The 22,561-nt window shown below is 43.4% G+C and overlaps 1 protein-coding gene across 2 annotated transcripts in view; it reads left to right on the top strand.

Moving 5' to 3' along the window:
- PRRX1 (paired related homeobox 1) overlaps positions 1-22,561 on the top strand; it is a 79,997-nt gene that overhangs the window by 47,406 nt on the left and 10,030 nt on the right. For both annotated transcript variants that reach the window (XM_077824909.1, XM_077824910.1), the window contains exon 2: positions 18,556-18,731. In XM_077824909.1, the coding sequence (XP_077681035.1) occupies positions 18,556-18,731 (176 nt within the window). The remainder of the gene's footprint in view (positions 1-18,555; positions 18,732-22,561) is intronic.

Raw genomic sequence — 22,561 nt, 5'->3', positions numbered from 1 at the left:
AATACTGATTTTTTTAAAAACCAAAAATAGCTAATTTTTTTTCATTTTTTGCCTTTTCATGAAAAAAAATTTCAGAAGGAATTTTGGAAAAACAAAACAAATGAATTTTAAAATCTTCCCTTACAAGAATTATTGGCTTATTTTGGCCAACTCTATGAAATTTATCCAAGATGCCGTATTGCCAGCCCTGGAAGCAGAAATTCTCTTTCAGCAGAACACAGGAAGCAGGGAAACGGCAATATAAATCCCTCAGCACTGCCCTGCCAATATGTCTAGACAGTCCATAGCTAAAGGTGAGAGCGTAGCTTCCTCTTTGGCCCATTCAAGTGTTGGCCTCTCTGATGAGACGAGCGTACGAAGTGATGTCATCATCTACTGTGATGGTGGCTTTGTATCCAAGATCCGGATTAGTGGCTGAGCTAATTGACTGACTGCAGATAGACCATGAAACAGTATTCGCATGACTTTTGTTCACCGAGACAGCATGGCCTAGTGGTTAGAGTGGGGGGGCTGGGGCTTCCATCCCTTGTTCTTCTAGCTGTGTGACTTTGAGTGAGTCGTTAAATCTCTTTGCTTCAATTTACTCACCCATAAAATGGGGGTGATGATAACATGCACCTAATAGGAGTGTGGTAAATTGTATGTCTTTAAAGTGCTTTGAGATCCTTAGATTAAAATGCAACAGAAGGGTGAAGTGCTATTACTGCTCTGAACCAAATTTAAAGCAGTATTCTAGGTGCAATGTTCTGTAGTTCATTTGCCAATCCCTTGAATCATCCAGATTTCTAGGTTGGGGTGTCAACTAGTTATGACTGATTAAGGGTACTAATGGAGAATTATTTGATAATATATTCATCACATAGAAGTGAAGATCATTATGTAATATTGGACAGTGTAGATTCCAACATATCACTCATTTCCCCCAATTCTCAAAAGCTCTGATAATAATTACCCTGCCTCTTCTAGTGGGAATTTATAGGTTTCCATTTCTCATCCTTTTGATTTCAAATCTCTAGATAGCTGTTAGACTTTGGCAGAGGACCATTCAAAATACATTCCAAATATTAATCATTTCAAAAGGTTAAGAGACATAAGATGGAGCAATTTATTAGCTAATGTGAAATGCATTCAGTGTATGTAATAGACTAAGTATACAAGTTAGGTCAGATTCTGATCACTGTTTACACTGTTGTAAATCTAGATAATTACAAAGAAGTCAACAGAGTCACTCTGGATTTACACCATTATAGACCAACTCTGAATCTGGCCCATAGTTTTGCTAATTCTGCAGAATCTTGTTATCTTATATGAGCTGCAAGTTGTACCTAAGAAAACACAGACTCTTCCTTTCTCCAGTCCTATCATCTTTCAGCTAGAACCTGCTAATAGCAGGCTACCAGTTTCAGTGAAAAGAATGAGAAACGAAGTTAGTTTTTTAAATAGCTCTAAACTCTCTAATCCCACAGACTCCGTACTCTAACAATGTTAGATAAAAAGATCTTTATTCAGCATCCATGGAACACAGTGCCTCTTTGGATGTTCCATTCTTGGAGGAGGCATGTAGCCTGGAAGCTAATAACCAGGCTCAAGTTCTGTTGTTACTGGATCTCCTGTGCCATCATTTTTCCAGGCCTGATCAGGAGGGACCCATAAAATGCATTAGTGGTTTATATCAGGATTTCTAAATGAAAATCTGCTAATGGTTCCAAGATGCATGCATTACTTGGGGGAAATCATCTAGCTGGGTCAAAATACATTTGGATGTTAATGAAAGGAAAATGACCTTTTCGGAGATCTGACCATAATGTTCTTTTTCACGTTCATTTGCATCTTATGTTTTCCCATAACATCCTGTCAATGCCATGAATTACAGCACCATTGATCCAGTCCTTGGTAACAAGAACAGAATTTGGCACACTAGGTGATCTTTAGCTGACATTCGCTAGCTGTCTGAGGTCTGCGTGTTAAAATTATAAACAGATGAAATATCTATTGTAAATACCATTCTTGTTTACTGGGAAGGCCAGCTGGTATTCCTATCATACAGGCCATTGACTGTGGGCCCACATGGGCCATACATACAAAATAACATGTCAAAGTGAATTTCCAGATACAGGTGGGACAAGGCTATGTAGTAATGACACTTCCCAGCAGCAAAGCTAGCTTGTAGTGGGACCCAAACAAGCAAAGATATTAATGAATCTAGTAGGAATGAGTAAATCTTTGCCAGTGCAGGCTATAGGGAATTCTGGGTGGCTTTGTAGAGCATTGTAGTTCCTGCAGAGTTTGGAAAAGGCCATTAGGAATGCACAAAATGCCAAACAATTGGTTTGCAATCTTTTATTTTTTTTTAATTCTCCTTGCAAAAATATTTTTAGTTGCCCTGTACAAAATGTCTTTCATTTTTCCATTCTTCCCAATTGAAACCCACATGGATTTTTGCAGTTTTCTGAGTACAAAGTAAAAACAAGTGAAGTTGCATATGTTCCTGGCCACAGATTGGCCTGTTTGAGAGAGAGGCTGGAAGGCACAATGGGCAGCAACCTCGTTGGCCTCTAGCCAGTACCACAATATAAATGAATAATAATAATAACAGGTGAGATTCTGTGTGAACCTACACACCTCCTGGTGTTGTGGTCTGTCCCAACTAGTGGCACTGAGACCACTTAGAGAGAGCTTGATGAGTCTGCTCTAGAGCCTTAGCTAACAGTCATATGGCTTTTAGCTCATGCACTAAGCTCCAGAGGTCCCAGGTTTGACCCTGCCTGCTGACGACCGCAGTCTGTCTGTATTACATGTGCACCACAGAACTCACAGCCCAGGGAGCTGGATTTAAGCCACCTTTGTGCCTGCCAAATCCTGAGCTACTCTCGAGAGCGCCCCCTACCCTAAAGGATTGCCCTGTTGACTGTAGTGCTACCTGGAGTCTCCACAGTGCTGCATGTTCCAGTCCTACCTCTGACACCCCCCTCTCACCCCCAGCCCCATCCTCAGCTTGCTCCTACACCAGGGCTTGCAAGAGGGTCCTCTGACAGCAGCATTCCAATCTCTCCTGCAATGCCTATGCCCTGGGAAGATATGGGGCTTTAACAAACCCTTCACATTGCTCCAGCACTTTTATGTGATGCACAGGGACCAGAACAGGGCTGAGGATCTTGCATAATAATCTGTGAAAACAAACACACTATATTTTGTCATATTGGAAAAATGTAAATGATGAGGAATAGCCTCCAGGTGTTCTGCTTTTTATGAATATGGTCCAAGGATGATGGGTTAAATTCTGCCTTAATATGCACCACGTGCAATCTGTTAACTTCAACGGGGTCACTGAAGATTTAAGAGGGCAGGAGTATGGACTGATGGGTTTTTTTGCTGGTTTTCCCCAGGGTACAAGTTAAAACCAGACAGGTATTGGGTACTCTCCTCCCTCATAAGTCATATACATCATAGGCTTTTAATAAGGAGAATGAGATTGCTAAGGATTCACCAAGCCAGAGGGATGCTGTGAATTCCATCCTGTTTTACGATGACTCCAGGAATTCTGGGAGACTTTGCCACCTATCACGGCTCCTCCACCAAAGTGTGTGAGATCAAGTGAGGGCTGGAGCACTCTGCCAGGATAACAGGTAGGAAAGAATATCCCCAGAGTTGGTTTTACTAGAGTTTTATTCTTCCAGCGGTCCAAAATAAAAAAATAAAAAAAATACAACCAGCAGTTTGGTCCCTGAAATGCCAGGGGATCCTTAGGAATACTTTGTGTTTCTCTGCTGATTTCTTTTCACACTATGACTTACGGGAGTCTCATGTGGCTTTAAACCTGTGCACAGCTGCAAGATGTTTGTGGGCTTTGTCCAATTAAAGTGATCAGTCAGGCACTCCTTACTCTTGCCCAATGCAAGGAGAAAGGTGTACAAGTACTGGAAATAGAGGGCCCCAGCTAAAATTAAAGGGGCAGCAACTGTAAAAGAGATATATGGAAATACTTTTTGTTGATGCCTTTTACAATTACCTTGTGGCACTTACTGCCTCTGGATACTAATGAGGCAAATTGATTAGTACACTTTGCTTATGAGTGGGATATTTCCTCATTGCCTTTTCCATGGTATTTTGCTCCTTCTTCTGAAGTATTTGTTACTGGCCACCATTGGAAATGAGATACCAGATTAGATGATCACTCATTGGGGTCAGGAAGGAATACGACAGTAACCCATTGATGATCCAGGAATTTTCACAATGAATGAATATGGAGAGAGGTTCTTTAGAGGGGAAAAAGGAAAAGTTGTTTTGCAGAGAAATGAGACGGTGACAGAAACGGAAAGCAGACAGGCAGACACACTGCAGGAGGAAGTGAAAAAGGAGTGTAGGCACTTTTAAAACTGTGTTATACAATATTTGATTTCAAACAGTTGCACTAAACCTTATGAAGGGTTTCTGGGTAGCAGGAGACATCGGGAGACATGACTGAGGGGATGAGGAACAGATGGCCGGAGATGCAGATGTTGTAAACCTGGCTTTGAAGCCGGCAAAGATTTATACCCAGGCTTACATTTTCACTCTTGAGTAGTGCTATAGACTTGCCTGTTAAACGTGTGCGCAAGTTTTGGCAGGGTCGGGGTCTTGTGACTGTGAGGTGGGTGATGGAACCCAATGTTTTGATATATCAGGGAGGGGAGGATGTCTATTGACTTCATAGTACTAGTGCTGGCTTGGGGAGTGTTTTGCATAGTTTTATGTCGCTGTGTGTTCTTTAAGAGATATGATGACATGGACCCGTAGATTGGGGTGTGTTGCCCAGTTACAACCACACATAGGGTAGGTCTATAGTGCAGTCGAAGGTGAGATTGCAGCTTAGGTAGAAATACCTGTGCTAGCTATACCTGTGGTAGCATGCCTAAAAAGAGCACTGTAGATGCGGGGCTTCCAGCTTCTGCAATGCAAGCACATGCCCAAGGTACCTGGTGGACTTATACATCTGGTGCTGAAGTGTACCCAGTCACACCTACACTGCTATTTTTAGCTGTACTAGTGCATGTAAACCTAGTGCAAATACATCCACTGGAGCTGCAATCACACCTCTGATTGCAGCGTAGACATGCCGTAGATTCATAGTTTATAGAGCAGGGGACCTCTGTGGTCATTAGCCTGACCTCTATAATTTGCCACTGGCAAGCCTTTCTATAATGTGTTTGTTTTTGATTCATTTCCCAAGGACCAACGTGATAAGTCACATAAAAATTACAATATGTAAAATAAAGTATGAAACAGACAAGGAATTCCAAACACGTGCCTTGGAGTCTGAGAGCCATACAGGACTTACTATATTATGGGAACCATCTGACCTGGAGCCCTGGTTTGAGAGCAAACCCTTACATGTTTGGGTCTCTTCTCCCCCTTTTTCTCTCTGTGCTCAAACCTGCCTGCTGCCTTTCCAGTTTCAACTTTACTACTGCTGCTCCTGGTAAATAGTCTCATGCAGAGTGTGAGGAGTGCATGAGAGTGATGGCAGTATGAGATACCAAGTGCAAATGACCCTCAATAAGGGAGTGATGAAATTGACCATACACCAAATGCTGTCCAAGGCACAAAATAAATTGAAAAATAGAGAGAATTTTTCTCTCAACTCTCTTTCCACGGTAGCGGTCTTCAGGGTTACTGCTAGCAATAATAAATAGAAATTTTAAGGGGAAAAAGTGATCTTCAGATTGACACAGTCTCTTTAAGGTTGCAATTGAAATCTTAATATTGGCATTTTCTAACCACTGAATGTTTGAAGATGATCTCTTAAAGTGGCTCTTTGGGAGAATATAATATACATTCACATGAGGATTTTTTTTCCAGTTTCACTGACTCACAGAGCAGCTCAGAAACATATGCACTCTGCTCCCCAGACTGGCGCTGCCTTTCCAGAATTTGTCTGTGTTAATTGTTTTTGCCTCCAGCAACTTGTAATGGGAAAAGTAACTTCTGTTGATAATTTGGAGTTGGATAGATTGCGATCATGCTGTAACGACTGCTTTCATTATGTCTTTGTTAATTTCTTTCTGTGAACAAACCCAATGCTAGTTTTGAATTCCTTTTCTCAGCCCTTTTCCCCCTCTAAGTTCCCTGTTCTGTAGTGTGTAAAACTTGTGCACAATGTGGTGGGGTGGAGGGTGTTTCAAATATAAAAGGAAATGTCACTAGGGCCAAGCAAGGATCCAATTGGGTAAAGAGTTATGGCCACACACAAGGTTTGACTACGGCAAGGAATCTCCTGGAACTCCTGGAAGTAGATTGCTCAAAAATTTCCTATCAAACCATTTTTCTTGGTCTGGAAAATTTGGATTTTGATTAAATGAAAATTTTCACAGCAAGTATCTATTTTTCTCAAAAAAGTGTTGCTTTTTTCTATTGGCAAACACCAAACCTGAATTTTTTGTTGGCTTTTGGCAGAAAACTCAGTTTTACTTTTTTCTGCCAAAAGTCAACATTTTCCACTAAACAAACCCCATTCATTTTCCTACCAAATCTTGTGAGTCAGACTCAATATTGGGTTATTACTCAGTATTTTGAGGCCTGGGAATATATTTCAATGCTCTTGCTTTCTTTCTGGAATTAAGTCATTGAGCTTCCAGCTTACACAACTGATGTGAAAAAATCTTTCCTGGCGTATCCTATGCTTTGTGGTTAAATGTCTCGGGTTGAAAAAGCCTCATTCCCTTCTTGGATTAAATCAAACTGTTTAGTTTCAATGTGGATTTGATTATTGTGTTTATAATAATCAGTAGCTGTGTCTAAATTATTCCTCTTTTGCCTCAATTTCTGACATTATTATAATTGCAGTGGCTGGAGCACCCTACAGAGGACAGGAGCCCATTGTGCATGGTGCTGTACAAACATATAGTCAGAGGCAACCCCTGCCTCAAAGAGCTTATTGTCAGGATCCCAGGCAACGGCAGGTAGGACTAGTGGCAAGGTCTTGGGAATCAGGAACTGATTCCAGGGATCAGAACTGGTGTCGGAGTCAAGTTGAGGGTCAAAGCCAGAGTCTAAGTCAGGAGCCAAGGTTGAGTCAGGATTGGGCCACGGATCAGTACAACATATCGGAATCTCAATGTTGGGGTTGAGGGAGTCAGTCAGGAATCAGGATCCAAATCAGAGCCAAGGTCAGTACCGGGAGTTCAAAGGCAGAGAAGCAGGGTTGTGATGGCAGTTAGCTGGGAATCCATATTGTTGCCTGGACACTTCCCGGTACTCCCCGTGGGCTTATGTAAGGTCAAGGAGCCAATCAGCAGTCGCTAAAGACAACTGTCAGTCAGCCTCTGTGGTTTGTGGCTCACAGGGAGCGTCTGGGTTGCAGCTGCCTCCGGGTGGCAGTGTGGGGGTGTTGGTTGCGTGATAGGCCTCCAGGCTTGCGTTTGAGTCCTGCCAATCCTTCTACTTACAATCTAAATAACAGCAAATGTTGACACACAAATATTGTGTCCTGTTATAGTATTTCTCTCTCTCCTATTTCTCCTCTTTCTATTTCCTCATCTCAGGCTCTCTCTATGGTATTTATACAGCCCCTATCGCCACAATATCTGAGCACCTTCCACCACCCCTGCAAGGCAGGGCACTGCTATTATCTCTACTGGGGAACTGATGCTTATAGAGAATACATGATCTGCCCCAGGCCACACAGGAAGCATATGGCAGAACAGGGAGTTCAAGCCAAGTCCTAGGCTAGTGCTCTAACCAATGGATGGTCCTTCTTCTCTCTTTTAGCATGTGCTGAGTAACCTGGACAGCAAAGTGCTATATGCCCTGTACTGCCGTTTAGATCTGGGCAGGTGTCTACCCTGTAACGTTCTCCCCTCGCCCTCTGGAGGGATGTCATGGGTCCAGTCCAGAGATGGGGCGGGTGTGGGATAGGCGCTTAATAGGCTGGGATAGGTATGGGCATGCAAGGGGGTCGGGCTTTGGAGGATGTGAACCAGTCTGAGCCATGATACATTTCCTGTGTTTGAACTACCAGAGAGCAGCATTCAGATGCTGGTTTTGACCCTTTTCTGCTATTCAGCAAATGCAGGAAAAGATGAAGAAGAAAAGAAAAGGGTGTTCCAGGCAATGAAATGGTGACAGTGGTGGGAGGGGAATAGAAATCAAGGTGCTGAGGGTGGTTGAGATTTTTTCAAAGCTGCCTAAGGGATGACTTAGCCGCTCATTGACATTACTGGGGGTTTTGTGGCTACACCCTCTAGTAGTCTCTGTCCCTGTAATTAACCCAAGCTGGTGGTCAAGGGAAACCACCACTGGGCTTAGCTGCCTAGCAGTCTGTGTCCAGATACTTCCCGTAATGGGGTGAGTAATGTCCACGCTCCATGCCAATTGATGGCAGAGGTGAATTGGCCAGGGGTGACCTTCACATGAGTCACTGGAATATAACGATTGCTCATAATTTTCCATTCAGTGGCTGCACAAAGTCGCCTTTTATTGACCTTTTATTTTTTGGATCCCATCTGTAATGAGCGAGCTGTGAATCACTGGCATCTCCCTTCATGCCCGTAAGAACCAAGCAAATTGCGATGATGCTTTTGGGGCTGTTGACAGGATGCACATTTAGCATTTTTCAGGCCTTCTCCTTTGTTCATCCACTCCCCACAGCATTGAGCTCGTGGCTCCTAGTGTGTAACAGTCACACAGGAATGTAGCAATTGCCAGACTGGATCAGACCCACTGTCTACCTAGTCCAACATCCTGTTTCTGATAGTGGCCAGTACTAGATGTTTCAGAAGATGAGGTATGAAACCCCAAGAGAGCCCTGAGGGGCTAACTCCTTTCTGAGAAATATTTGGGAAATGAGAAAGCAGTGATCCAATGATCCAGTTCTTCAAGATACTTAAATGCCTAACTCCCATTGAAATCAGTATGTTCAGCATCTTAGGACTGGTCTATATGCAGTTTGGGCTCTGATTTGTGACCTCCTTAGACGCTCTTGAATCTGATTAAGAGAGGTAGTGTGGCTTGGTGGATAGAGTCCTGGGCTGGCATGCAGGAGACTTGGGTTGGGTTCCATTCCCAGCTCTGCCACTGGTCTGCTGGGTGATCTTTGGCAGGTCATGTCACCTCTGTGCCTCAGTTTCCCCATCTGTAAAATGGGGATAATGATACTGACACTCCTTTGTAAAGCACTTTGAGATCTATGATGAGAAGCACGATGTAAGAGCTAACCCAGTTTAAGAAGGCCCCCACTAGGGTTTATATTAATTGAATCTCAGCCATGTTTCTAGCTAACCCATCTTCCCATGAATATTAAGAGAAACCAATGGTTTCTCCACTCATCTATGCTGGTGTAAATTGGAAATATTTCCAGTAAAGTCAATGAAGGCACACTAATGTAAAACTCCTATAAGGGGAGAGAACCAGGTCCATTGTGTCTAGAAATGACAACCAAGATAGAAATAAGGTGACCCTTCACTATGGTATTACGGGAACAAATAATCTACTTTATGGCATTGGACCAATGGACCATTTAATTCTGTATCCTGCCTCCAGGACTGGCCAAACATTGATTCTTCAGAGGAAATTGAAAAGCCTATAATGCACTTCTCTAGTCTGTAGGGTCCCAGATGGAGCAATGAATCGGAGGTAGGGTAACAGATAGCAGAACAAGCTCCCCTGGGCTGAGCTGTTCCACTCTAGGAGGAAGATCAAGCACTAAGAGGCGGAAAGAAGACCAGAGTCCATCTGGGGTATGTGGAGAGAGAGATCCTCAGGTGGCAGGGATGCTAGGTTGAAGTATGTGTAGATTTGGGTCCCTTTTATTCTTCCTCCGTCCCTAGGAGTTAGCAAACCCCAGATTCTGGTCATAAAGGGCAATGAGCTAGAATCTGAGCTCAAACTCAGAACTCTCCCTCTTCTGGGTGCTTAATGCACACGACATTCTGGGCTATCAGCACAATGTGATTGTTTGCAGCAATGTAGCCCAGTGGATGTTGTGATCCAAATGTCATGAAGTTGTGATGAAGCTATGCCTGCCAAACTCATAACAACTTGGGCCAGTTTGGGGTGGAGGGGATCACACAACACATGTGGTTCAGCCAGGCGGGGTTCAGAATCCTTCCCAAACTCCCAACACAAAAGAGTCCAGCTCAGGCCTCAGGCACTTGGGTTTTCCACTTGAAGAGTGAAGTGGTATCATTTGAACATTGACGCAACTACCTATCCGCAGCGCTGCTGATTGGAAACAGCTGCCTGGTTCCCACAGACATACTGGGGAAAAAAACCCAACCCGACCCTTCACAGACAACTTACACTGAACCTTCAGCCCTTATGAGGGTTGCCCATCATTTGTTATTGTTTCACTAGGGTTCCTCTGTGGAGTTTATGCCTCTGTTGCATTGCCCTTACTTCAGGTCCAATCCAGTGCCCACTGAAGTGAATGGAAAGACTCCCTGATCTGACCCTCTTATCCTCCGCTGAACCTGTATTAATAGAAACCTTCATTTGGATTCCAGAGGAAGCCATAGGTGGACACCTCCCCCAGAAGCCAAATCTCTGACTTTGTATTGGCACTTACAATTTTCATGGATTTTTTTAATGCCTCCAGAAACCATTTGTGGAGCCCACAAACCACAGCAGCCAGTCTTGCGGTGTTTCCACTGTCCGAGGAACTGAAACACCACAAGGCAACCACCATGAGACTGATTCTCCCCTGCCTTGCACTGTGTGCTCTGAGTGTAAAATGCTACCCTGTCAGAACTCACATCACTGGCTGAGTTCTCTCCCTCTGCACAGGTTTCGGTGACTACACAAGGTGGAAGGCAGTAGAGTATCACTTCCTTCGTATATCAACCCCATCACTGGCTGAAATAAACCCACAAAAAGCATAACCAGAAATGCCAACACTACACTCAGCACAAGTATTAATTAAACTGTGTCCCACTCTTTCCCCCACTCATCTTCATGTAGCCTAATCAGGATGACCCGCTGTTACCCCGTGTGGCCATACTTTACTGCTCCAAAATTCCTAAACACACTTGCTTTTCTAACACATTCCATCTCGGCTTAAAGATTCAAAACTCCTGTTTAAAGCTAATCTCCAAACACTTCCTCTCAGATACAAGGAAATCATGGGCATGTTTGTATCCAGGCATTCCCAGACTGGAAAGGAATCTGTCTGGGGATTGACTGTCTAGTGAGGGGAGGTGAAGATATGGGAGCGGTAAATCTTTTGGAATCTGAAAACCGCATTTCAGTTGAAGTGGAATGTCCCTTTGTTCCCAATTGTATGGACTTTAGGTATTCAGGCGCAGTAACTGTTACCAGATGGACAGCAAAAAGCATCCCAAACAGGTGCTCAGAAAAACAACACATTTTGGATTTCATGTTCTTAATAAAAACTTTCCTGTCTTGGGACTGCACCCTTTCCCAGCGACACTAGGGAAGAAGGCAGTATCACTATGGGAGAGGTGAGGCATAGTGCTTTATTTTATTCTAAATCTATTGGGCCAGATCTTCAGATGGTTATAGCTGATGTATCTCCTTCGACTTCAATGGGCCCACACTGATATACATTAGCCGAAGATCTGGTCTGTTATATTTAAGAACGTTAAGGTCCCAATCCAGCAACATACTTAAGTAGATGCTTAACTTTAAAAGTAGATGCTTAACTTTAATCACATGAGAAGCCCCATTGATTTCAGTGAGACTATTTGCATGCTTAAAGTTAAGCACATGCTTCAGTACTTTGTTGGACCCAGATCCCTTCCTCGCTCTCTCCTTCCCCCCTACAGCATGGAAACAGATGCTGACCTGACAGACAGGGATGCTGTGAAGCTATTCATGCATGTTTGAGCTCCTCAGAGAGAAGATGCTGTCAGTGCAAATTGTTGTTATTAATACACCTGCTCACTTGATATGGCATTGTCCACATGACCATACATCAGAAAAAGTTTTAGACTGGAATTTTCAAAGACCTAAGGGAATTAGGACCTTAGTTCTCTTTGGAATTACATGGCAGTTGGGCGCCTAACTGCCAAAGACACCTCTGAAAGTTCCAGTGCAGGATATGTCTACACTGGCCAGGGGAAGCCCACAGCAACAAGTCTCAGAACCCAGGTCAACTGACTGTGGGTTGCGGGGCTCACACAACGGGGCTCAAAACAGCAGTGTAGACATTCCTGTTCAGGCTGGAGCCCAGGCTCTGAAATCCTGTGCGGGGGTGGCTTCTCAGAGCCTGGGCTCTAGCCAGAGCAGGTATGTCTACACTGCTGCTTTTAGCGCTGTAGTGGGAACCTCATGAGCTGAATCAGTTGACCTGGGCTCTGCGGCTCGCTGCTGCTGTTTTTTTTTTCTTTTTCTTTTTTCAGTGTACATACACCCTTAGAGTTGAATAATATGAAGCCGGGCAGGGTACAGATTACAAGAAGCAGCTGTGTCAAACTATTATGGGTCTGATTCCCTACTCTGGGACACCATGTTCATGCATGTGCAATTCTACTGACATTAGTGAAGTTCCCCTGGCATAAAACCAATGTAAATAGGCAGAGAATCAATCCTGTTGCATGGTGGATGTAAGCCTCATTATAAGGCCAGTGAGTGAGATAAAGAGGAGAAAATAACTCCCCAGTGTTTTCATTAAGATCAGTTCAGAAGAAACAAAGCTACTGAGAAGAGCAAGGCATCTCGGACCATGTTCTACATGGTCTTATTGCTCCAGCAAACTCTTGGATAGTTCCCTACCTAGCTGGCCAAAGGTTTGACTACCCAGTATATAAAAATTTAGCTCCCTAAATGTTTTGCGGGACATCTGGAGCCACACTGCCTCACTACTGCATCAAATGATAAGGTTCTGGTGGAACTAAAGGGCTCTGTGGTCTCTGACGAAGCAGGAACAGTAATGCTGTTATGGAAGAAGTAATGATGGAACGAAGGGATGGATGGTTTTCCAAGCGAGCTAGTTTGCATAAGGTGGAGCAGGGAGTAATGGGAGGAACCAAACTTCACCTTTGCCTAGGATGCCTTTGCACTGGTTTGCACTGGGACCTGGTGAGTGGGATAATAAGCAAACCTCTATTCTTTCTATGCTAGTCTCTGATACAATTGCTCATTGGAGACATTCACTATAAGACACCTGTCAACTTTACCAGTGATGTTTGCGTTCACTCTAGCACTTCTTTAAGTGCCACGACAGCATTGTGGTCTCCAATGTTAGCAAAGGTAAACAAAGGGCTCACAATTCAAGTGATTGGTGAGGAAAGGCAGACACCCCATGTAAACTGAAGGGCCAATATTCAAGCTGTCTCTTCTGCTCCGGGAAGCCTTTCTGTTATGAGCTTCCACCATGCAGGATGTTGACCAGAGCAGACTTTGCTTTTTATTTGCATGGCTCTTCTTATTTTTAACCTTTTAAGGGTTGATTTTTCCCCTAGTATGTTTATGCAGAAAATACACTCAAGTAGCAGAGAAACTGGCTGGGCCCCAGCTAATTCCATATCAATGTCTTGCTAGATATTTTTCTGTTTCATCCCCTTTGATGTCTTTCCTTGGTTCCTTATCTTTTGTGGGTAATCTGGGGGTTGAAGTGAGTAAGGATCCACTGAATATGAGTAGACAATGTAAAACTAACATAGAACAACAGCAGACTGCCCTGGGATTGTGACGGGGAAAGAGATCTTACTTGGTCTCTGCTCACTAGGGCTGGATTTAGTCTATGGATTGAACCCCTTTTTTCTGTTCCTAGACTACCTGTGAACCCATAACAGTTTTCCTAAATTTGTTTATAATTACATTGTATCATTATTTGATCGTTATCTGTTGAATTATTGACCAAGCAACTAAATACCCGTGGATCATGCATGAATCCAAGACTGTTTATTCATAAACTCTGTGTGATGGGTCATCCAAGTCCCATAGTTTTGTTTTTGCTCCTGCTTGGATGATTTGAAACCATTTTAAACAGGAGAATAACCAATGCCATATAGCAAATACTTAATAGCAAACACCGTTTGCACACTAAGGGCCTGATCCATACTCCACTGAAGTCAAAGGAAAGACTCCCATGCACTTAAATTGGTGTTGGATCAGGCCCTGATATCCTTGTTCTTTTATAAATCCAGATACACCGATAATGGTGGCTGCACATGTCCAATAAGCTTTGGTCCTCAGTGTTGTTCCTGGCTCAAGAAAAGGTTTTGTTTTATAGACAGATTCATTCATAGATTCATAGATTCCAAGGCCAGAAGGGACCATTGTGATCATCTGGCCTGCATAGCACAGCCAGAGAACTCCCCCACCCCCTTAAGTTGAATAGCTGGAATCTCTGATGTATATTCTGTATCTCCTCATAGCTTATCATCTGTACATACAGTCCTTTGAGAAATGCTGGTACATGAAAAGCAATCTGCTGTCACCCAGACATCCAGGTTTGCAAGTTCCGTTACGTTATGCAAGGGTGTTACAAATATTACCATGGGGATGAATGGTAAATGGGTCAGTGCATTGGCCTTTGACCTACAGCATGGAGAGCATGAGCAGCCTAGGGTCAAAAGTGAATGTAAGGTTGGTGGCCTTACTGTAGTATATGATGTACTTTTGTCCAGAACACAAAAGTCACGATCCAATTATCTTAGCACAGAGGTCTTCAAAATGCAGTCTTGGGACCCTAGTGCAAGTTGTTATAGTTGGTGAGAATTGCCCTGGTGAGAGTTGCTGCCTCTAAAAGTCACCTGGAAAGGTTGTGCTGTGCCCAGTTGGGTGGCATCCTTAGAAATCAATCCATTAGAGTTAGAATTTAGCTTTGTAACAATCTTATGAAATAGGGAATTATTACTCCATTTTACAGATGGGGAAACAGAGGCACAAGGTAAGTCAAGCAACTTGTCCAAGGTCACCCATGAAGTCTGTAGCTGATGGCAGATCTTCTGCAACCTAACCCAGTGCCCTTTCTACTAGCCCATCCTTCCTATTTAGAGCAAGTGTAGGAGTTACAGATCTAAATCCATCCTGCCCCTGAGCCAGAGGCCTAGCAATCAATCATATGCAATATAGACTGGTGACCCCACTGCTCACAACTACTGCCTGTCCATGCAGTTAATGATTGCAGCAAGCAGTTGATGTATGACAGAAAATGGAGATCAGTACCTTCAATCCGTGCTCATGGCAGATATAGGAAATAGTGTGGTGGTTGGGAAGGGGGAGAATACAGCAACTCCTAGGTTTGGCTGCTTGCACTGAGGCAACCAATCAAACGGAGCAGCAAGCTAGTTCAGTGCAGCTTATGCCAATGGGAGCACGCTAAATTGTTGAAGATTGGCAGTGAGCATGCTCCCTAACGGCCAAACGTGGGAAAATCAATAGATGCACAGCACTTAATGCAGGATGACGGCAGTGCTCCTTGGAGCCAGGGGAGAGACCTGTCACTAATACCCTCACCACAAGCAAATGGGGCATGTGAAGCACATTTTGCAGTAGCTCTGTGCTTCATGACCGTGATGAGCCATTAGTGAACGACTGTGCAACACAAAATGAAGACCAGTGGAAGTCATTGCCTGCTTCAGATTTGTGAAATAGTGTGTGACGTTATATAGGGAATAGGGACATGCACAGTGAATTTCCCCTCCCTACCCCCAGCCAGAGCCCTGGCATAAAGGCAATTAAATGACCCAGACAAGGATTTTTCTGTAACCTTTGCAGCTGGGACTGAGCAAATACGGATACATTCAATTGCTTTTTCTTGACTATGACAAGAGAACGCTGAATATTGGGCCTCCTAGCCAGCAAATAAATCTGTCTTCTCTGTCAATCACGAAGGAATCTAGCTTGTTAAAAACCCAAGGCTCAGGCACACAGGCAAATGCAATGGTTTTTCCTTTGCAGAAGAGGAGAAAGAAAAATTGAAAAACTCCCAACCCCTGCTGAGTTCCTGCTAGCACACTCTCTTCCTCTTTCTCTCCCCGAAAATGATCTTCCGGTGCTTTCTTGAGAGAAGCAACCAATCAATGAGTTCTTCGAGTAGTCTTCCTGTTTATAAAGTATAGTTCTTCCAAACTGCAGAAAATAGAAACCTGACTAATCATGTAGGGCAACCAGTGACTCGGGAACAATGCATACTGGCAGCAGACACTTTGTGAATAAGGCCTAAGCTGAAATGGATGAGCTCTGAGCGTGAACCAAGCAGTGCTGACGAGCAAACAAATACGTAAAAATCGCCACCTGTCTGTGGACCATTCGCAGCAAGGGGCTAAATCAATAAATAATTTGGTGGTGAATTTTTCATCCAGATCCAGTTCACTATCACAAAACAGCAGAGGTTGGGCATACCCATAACTAGCTGCGTCGTGGCAGGACAATGGGTAAGCGGATCGATTACCATTGTATCTGACCACTGTGCTGTTCGTTCAGTATCCTGGCACATCTGTGCACATGGGAATAGGATTGTCTTTGCATTTCCCTATTAATGCAGTGGGCATGGTTTTTATCTTGGTGGTTCTAAATCCTCAGTTCAATACTTGGCTCTGGCTTCAGCGCAACAGGGTAGGTACTTGAAATGAGTGGTACTAGAACAGCTGGTCCTTTGCTCAGCCATGTGAACCAATCACCTCTGGTGGTAAAGGGATGGAGGAGGGGGAATATGCAGGAGCCGCTACTTATGGTAGGTCTCACTGGCAAAGTTTTGGAGCAGAAGAAGGTAGCGAGTCAAAGAATTTCAGCTGCAAAAAAGCAAAGCAGCTGGAAATTAGGGAGACCTCAGAAGCATGCATCGACCGCAACAGCTAGTGATGGAGAACAACATTATCTTCTTCATCACAAAAAATGTGCCAAGAGAAAAACCGAATACAAAAACCATCCAATAATAACGTGTATTAGGATAGCTTCTAGCAGTCCCAACTGAGATGAGAGCCCAATTATGTTAGTCACTGTACAAACACACAGTAAGATACAATTCCTGACTCAAAGAGCTCACTCTGTAAATGAACAGACAGGGAGAAGGTGGGAGGAAGGAGATGTTATCCCTACTTAACCTCTGCAGGCCTCAGATGTAAAGTGGGCTTGCCCAAAGTCACAGAGAAAATCCATGGCAGATCAGGTCTCCTAAATGCTATGCCAGTGCCTTCATCCCAAGGCTGCCCTACCTTCACAGAAAAGTCCCTTGATCATAGTCTAATGGGGCGGAAAGATGAATTAATGTTAGAGTAGAAGAAGCAAGGAGGATGGCCTTCTAAATCCAGTAGAGTTTGAAGGGTTTGAGGAATCCCAGCCCAGACCTGATGGACCTTCGACATCTACTCTAGCAGCGTAATTTCTCCACATCAAGGGCCCTACACACTGCTGGTGAGCTCCCCAAGCTGAATAGGTCCAGAGTTCCTATTTTCTTTTCCTAAAATTGATTTCAGTGGAGATTTGCTGATTTACACCAGATGGGGATCTGGTCCATTGACTTCAGTGGAGCTATGCCAGTGTATACTAGATGAAGCTCTGACCCTATGTCTGCATTAAGTTGTCTGCACAGAAGGGCTTCTACCAGCATTGGGCAGAGGGAAGCATTCAGTCTAGTCTTCACTTCCCTCCACATGTTTCCTATCCAAACTTTGGAAGATTTTTGTCGGTTTGCTACCCTCTGCAATGTGGAACAGAGGGAAACATTTGTATTAGAAAGACAGCTTCAAGAAAGAACATAAGAATGACCCTACTAGGTCAGACCAAAGGTCCATCTAGCTCGGTATCCTGTTTTCCGACAGCAGCCAATGCCAGGTGCCCCAGAGGGAATGAACAGAACAGGTAATCATCAAGTGATCCATTCCCCGTCGTTCATTCCCAGATTCTGGCAAACAGAGACTGGGGACACCATTCCTGCCATTCCTGGCTAATAGCCATTGATGGACCTGTCCTCCATGAACTTATCTAGTTCTTTTTTTAACCCTGTTATGGTCTTGGCCTTCACAACATCCTCTGGCAAGGAAGTCCACAGGCTGACTGTGCACTGTGTGAAGAAATACTTCCTTTTGTTTGTTTTAAACCTGCTGCCTATTAATTTCATTTGGTGACCCCTAGTTCTTGTATTATGAGAAGGAGTAAACTACACTTCCTTATCTACTTTCTCTACACCAGTCATGATTTTATAGACCTCAGTCATATCTCCCCTTAGCCATCTCTTTTCCAAGCTGAAAAGTCCCAGTCCCAGGACCAATTGGTGAAGAAAGGGACATGAAGCCATAGGCCCAGACTTCCAAAATTGATGTTTAATCTCTTTTAAAAGGTCTGTTCTAGCTCAGCCAGAAGTTATGGGTTTTGATACAAGAATCACTGGGGGAAGTTCTCTGGCCAGTGTTCCAGAGGCAGTCAGACTAGATGATAAGGATGATTTATTCTGGCATCCAAATATATTCATTTATATGAATCTATGAAAAATGTGTGTCTCAACTTTGATCCAAGTGGCCAGGATCTTGTTTTTTATCTCTCATCCAAATGATGCAGAGATCTAAATTAATGATGCAGAGATCTAAATTTTTTTTTAAAGGTAATTGTTGATGCTTCAGAAACACTAGTAATCTAGTTCCAGCACTTCACCTGTCTGATTCTCTCCCATTCTAGATGATCAGCTGAACTCGGAAGAGAAGAAGAAAAGAAAGCAGAGAAGAAACAGGACCACCTTCAACAGCAGCCAGCTCCAGGCGCTGGAGAGAGTCTTTGAGAGGACACATTACCCTGATGCCTTTGTACGAGAAGACCTCGCACGCAGAGTCAACCTCACTGAAGCCAGAGTTCAGGTAAGTAATGCCAGAAGTCAATCTTCCACCCATCTCATCCAGGTATTGTCAGCAAGCCATGGCTTTAGCCTTCACCCAGCCAGCACGATGGCTGCAGAGATAGAGGATTGTTAAAGAACATGGGCCTTACTGTCAGTAAAGCTCTCAAACATATAAATGCCATAGAGATCGTTCTGAAAAGCTCTATCATATTGAATAGAGTGAAACATTAGGGTTTTATAGAAATCAAACAGGACAATAACAATAATTTTATTGCAGTAGAGCCCTGGAGCCCCAGATTGGGATCGAGGCCCCATAGCATTAGGTGTTGTACAAATCCATACAAAGACAAGGGCCACAATTTTCAGAAGTGACTTAGAAGCCTATTTTCAAAAGTCTCACTGAAAGTCAATGGGACTTAGGATCCTGGGTGCGTGTTACTTTTGAAAATGGGAGCTCCTATGCCACTTAGGTACTCTTGAAAATTTCATCCTCAGTCCCTGCCCCAAATATATCTGAAAAATCCAAAGAATTGAATAGAGAATAGGATCCTTTCTGTAGAATTTTTCAGCCAGATAATGGAATTCTATAGCAGGGAGAGAATTTGCTAAGTTCTGTAGGAATGTGTCAGGAAAGAAACGCAAGTGCAAATCTGCTTTGGCAATCAGAGACAACTCAGCAGGGGCTTGGAAGTGGTGTCCATTTTTGTAATCAGATTGACGACACAGGCAAAAATGCCAAGTCAAGAAGCCTTCTCCAAAGTGAGCTGTGTGGGTTATACACTGTAGACTGAACTTCCTATGGAGGCATTACACCCAATATTTAATTATAGTGGCAAAGCTATGCTACTTTTGGGGGTAGAGAAGAGGTTCTGGATCATGATGAGGGAAACCTCAAAAGGTTGAGATGTTCAGCTGAGATCCCAAAGTTCGGTTGTGCATCTTGGCTTTAGCTTTCTGGTCTGGCTAAGCTGCACTCCATGTAGACCCCGTATGGCAAGCAAACGTGGGTTTGAACCCCCCTTGTGCCCCTGTGCAAGCTGAAACAGCCTCAGGACTTGTGGCAGCAGTAACAGGCCCCAAGGGGCTATTATGTTGGATGGGAGTTGATGGAGTGCAGCATCACTCTAACCGTGTACCATTGCTTAGAGATCCTGGGGAGAGGGAAGCAGAGAGAGCTGGTTATCCCAGCTTTGTGCACTCAGGGAGTCTCATCACACCACCAGACTGCCATGAATGGTCCATATCAGAGCTAAAGATCCCCTTGACTTGTTCTGAACCTCAAGAGATTTCAAGATTGGGTAGGGAATCACAAGAGGATAGGGTTCTTCATGGGGTTGCCAAGGCTTTCTGCTTCTGCTCAGGCTGGAAACACCCTGTGAGTGACATAAGAACATAAGAATGGCCATACTGGGTCAGACCAAAGGTCCATTCAGCCCAGTATCCTGTCTACCTACAGTGGCCAATGCCAGGTGCCCCAAAAGGAGTGAACCTAACAGGTAAGGATCAAGTGATCTCTTTCCTGCCATCCATCTCCACCCTCTGACAAACAGAGGCTAGGGACACCATTCCTTACCCATCCTGGCTAATAGCCATTAATGGACTTAACCTCCATGAATTTATCCAGTTCTCTTTTAAATCCTGTTATAGTCCTAGCCTTCACAACTTCCTCAGGCAAGGAGTTCCACAGATTGACAGTGCGCAGAGTGAAGAAGAACTTCCTTTTATTTGTTTTAAACCTGCTGCCCATTAATTTCATTTGGTGGCCCCTAGTTCTTATATTATGGGAACAAGTAAATAACTTTTCCTTATTCACTTTCTCCACACCACTCATAATTTTATATACCTCTATCATGTCCCCCCTTAGTCTCCTCTTTTCTAAGCTGAAAAGTCCTAGCCTCTTTAATTTCTCCTCATATGGGACCTGTTCCGAACCCCTAATCATTTTAGTTCCCCTTTTCTGAACCTTTTCTAATGCCAGTATATCTTTTTTGAGATGAAGAGACCACATTTGTACACAGTATTCAAGATGTGGGCGTACCATGGATTTATATGAGGGCAATAAGATATTCTCCGTCTTATTCTCTATCCCTTTTTTAATAATTTCTAACATCCAGTTTGCTTTTTTGACTGCCACTGCACACTGCGTGGACATCTTCAGAGAACTTTCCATGATGACTCCAAGATCTTTCTCCTGATTAGTTGTAACTAAATTAGCCCCCCATCATATTGTATGTATAGTTGGGGTTATTTTTTCCAATGTGCATTACTTTACATTTATCCACATTAAATTTCATTTGCCATTTTGTTGCTCAATCACTTAGTTTGGTGAGATCTTTTTGAAGTTCTTGGTCTTAACTATCTTGAGCTGTTCAGTATCATCTGCAAACTTTGCCACCTCACTGTTTACCCTTTTTCCAGATCATTTATGAATAAGTTGAATAGGATTGGTCCTAGGACTGACCCTTGGGGAGCACCACTAGTTACCCCTCTCCATTCTCAAAATTTACCATTTATTCCTACCCTTTGTTCTTTCAACTAGTTCTCAATCCATGAAAGGATCTTCCCTCTTATCCCATGACAACTTAATTTATGTAAGAGCCTTTGGTTAGGGACCTTGTCACCACTAGTTACCACTCTCCAGTCTCAAAATTTACCATTTATTCCTACCCTTTGTTCTTTTAACCAGTTCTCAATCCATGAAAGAATCTTCCCTCTTATCCCATGACAACTTAATTTATGTAAGAGCCTTTTGTTAGGGACCTTGTCAAAGGCTTTCTGGAAATCTAAGTACACTATGTCCACTGGATCCCCCTTGTCCACATGTTTGTTGACCCCTTCAATGAACTCTAATAGATCAGTAAGACATGATCTCCCTTTACAGAAGCCATGTTGACTTTTGCGCAACAATTTATGTTCTTCTATGTGTCTGACAATTTTATTCTTTACTATTGTTTCAACTAATTTGCCCAGTACTGATGTTAGACTTACTGGTCTGTAATTGCTAGGATCACCTCTAGAGCCCTTCTTAAATATTGGTGTTACATTAGCTATCTTCCAGTCATTGGGTACAGTAGCTGATTTAAAGGCCAGGTTACAAACCATCGTTAATAGTTCCGCAATTTCACTTTTGAGTTCTTTGAGAACTCTTGGGTGAATGCCATCTGGTCCCGGTGACTGGTTACTGTTAAGTTTCTCATTTACTTCCAAAACCTCCTCTAGTGACACTTCAATCTGTGACAATTCCTCAGATTTGTCACCTACAAAAGACAGCTCAGGTTTGGGAATCTCCCTAACATTCTCAACCGTGAAGACTGAAGCAAAGAAATCATTTAGTTTCTCTGTGAAGACTTTATCGTCTTTAAGTGCTCCTTTTGTATCTCAATCGTCCAGGGGCCTCACTGGTTGTTTAGCAGGCTTCCTACTTCTGATGTACTTAAAAAACATTTTGTTATTACCTTTTGAGTTTTTGGCTAGCTGTTCTTGACCTTTCTCAATCCTTGCCAGAGCCCAGAAACACAGAGCTGTATGAAACTGAAAGTTACAAGGAAACAAATTGCTCACAGCCTTATCCAAGTGTCAGGAGACTTGGGTTCCACCAGAGGTTCTGATGAAGGTTTGAGTTAGATTTATTTAACCAGAACAGATGAACCCACTGCCCAGTGAGCATCCAGGCCTAGAGTGACATTGCAGGATACAGTCCACCTCCCAAACCTCTGTTCACATCGGTTATCACCAGAGTTATAACAGCATAAACTCTCTCTTGTTTTTACATTTTGCTAGTTCAGCTGAGCGGGGTTTCCCCAAGATGTGCAGAGGGTGAGAGTAAAGCCCTTGAGCAGTTTGAGTTTG

This window comes from Eretmochelys imbricata, chromosome 8 (genome assembly GCF_965152235.1).
Source record: "Eretmochelys imbricata isolate rEreImb1 chromosome 8, rEreImb1.hap1, whole genome shotgun sequence".
Lineage (NCBI taxonomy): Eukaryota > Metazoa > Chordata > Testudines > Cheloniidae > Eretmochelys > Eretmochelys imbricata.
The sequence above is the reverse complement of the archived record's forward strand: the minus strand, read 5'-3'. Positions and strand labels throughout refer to the sequence as shown.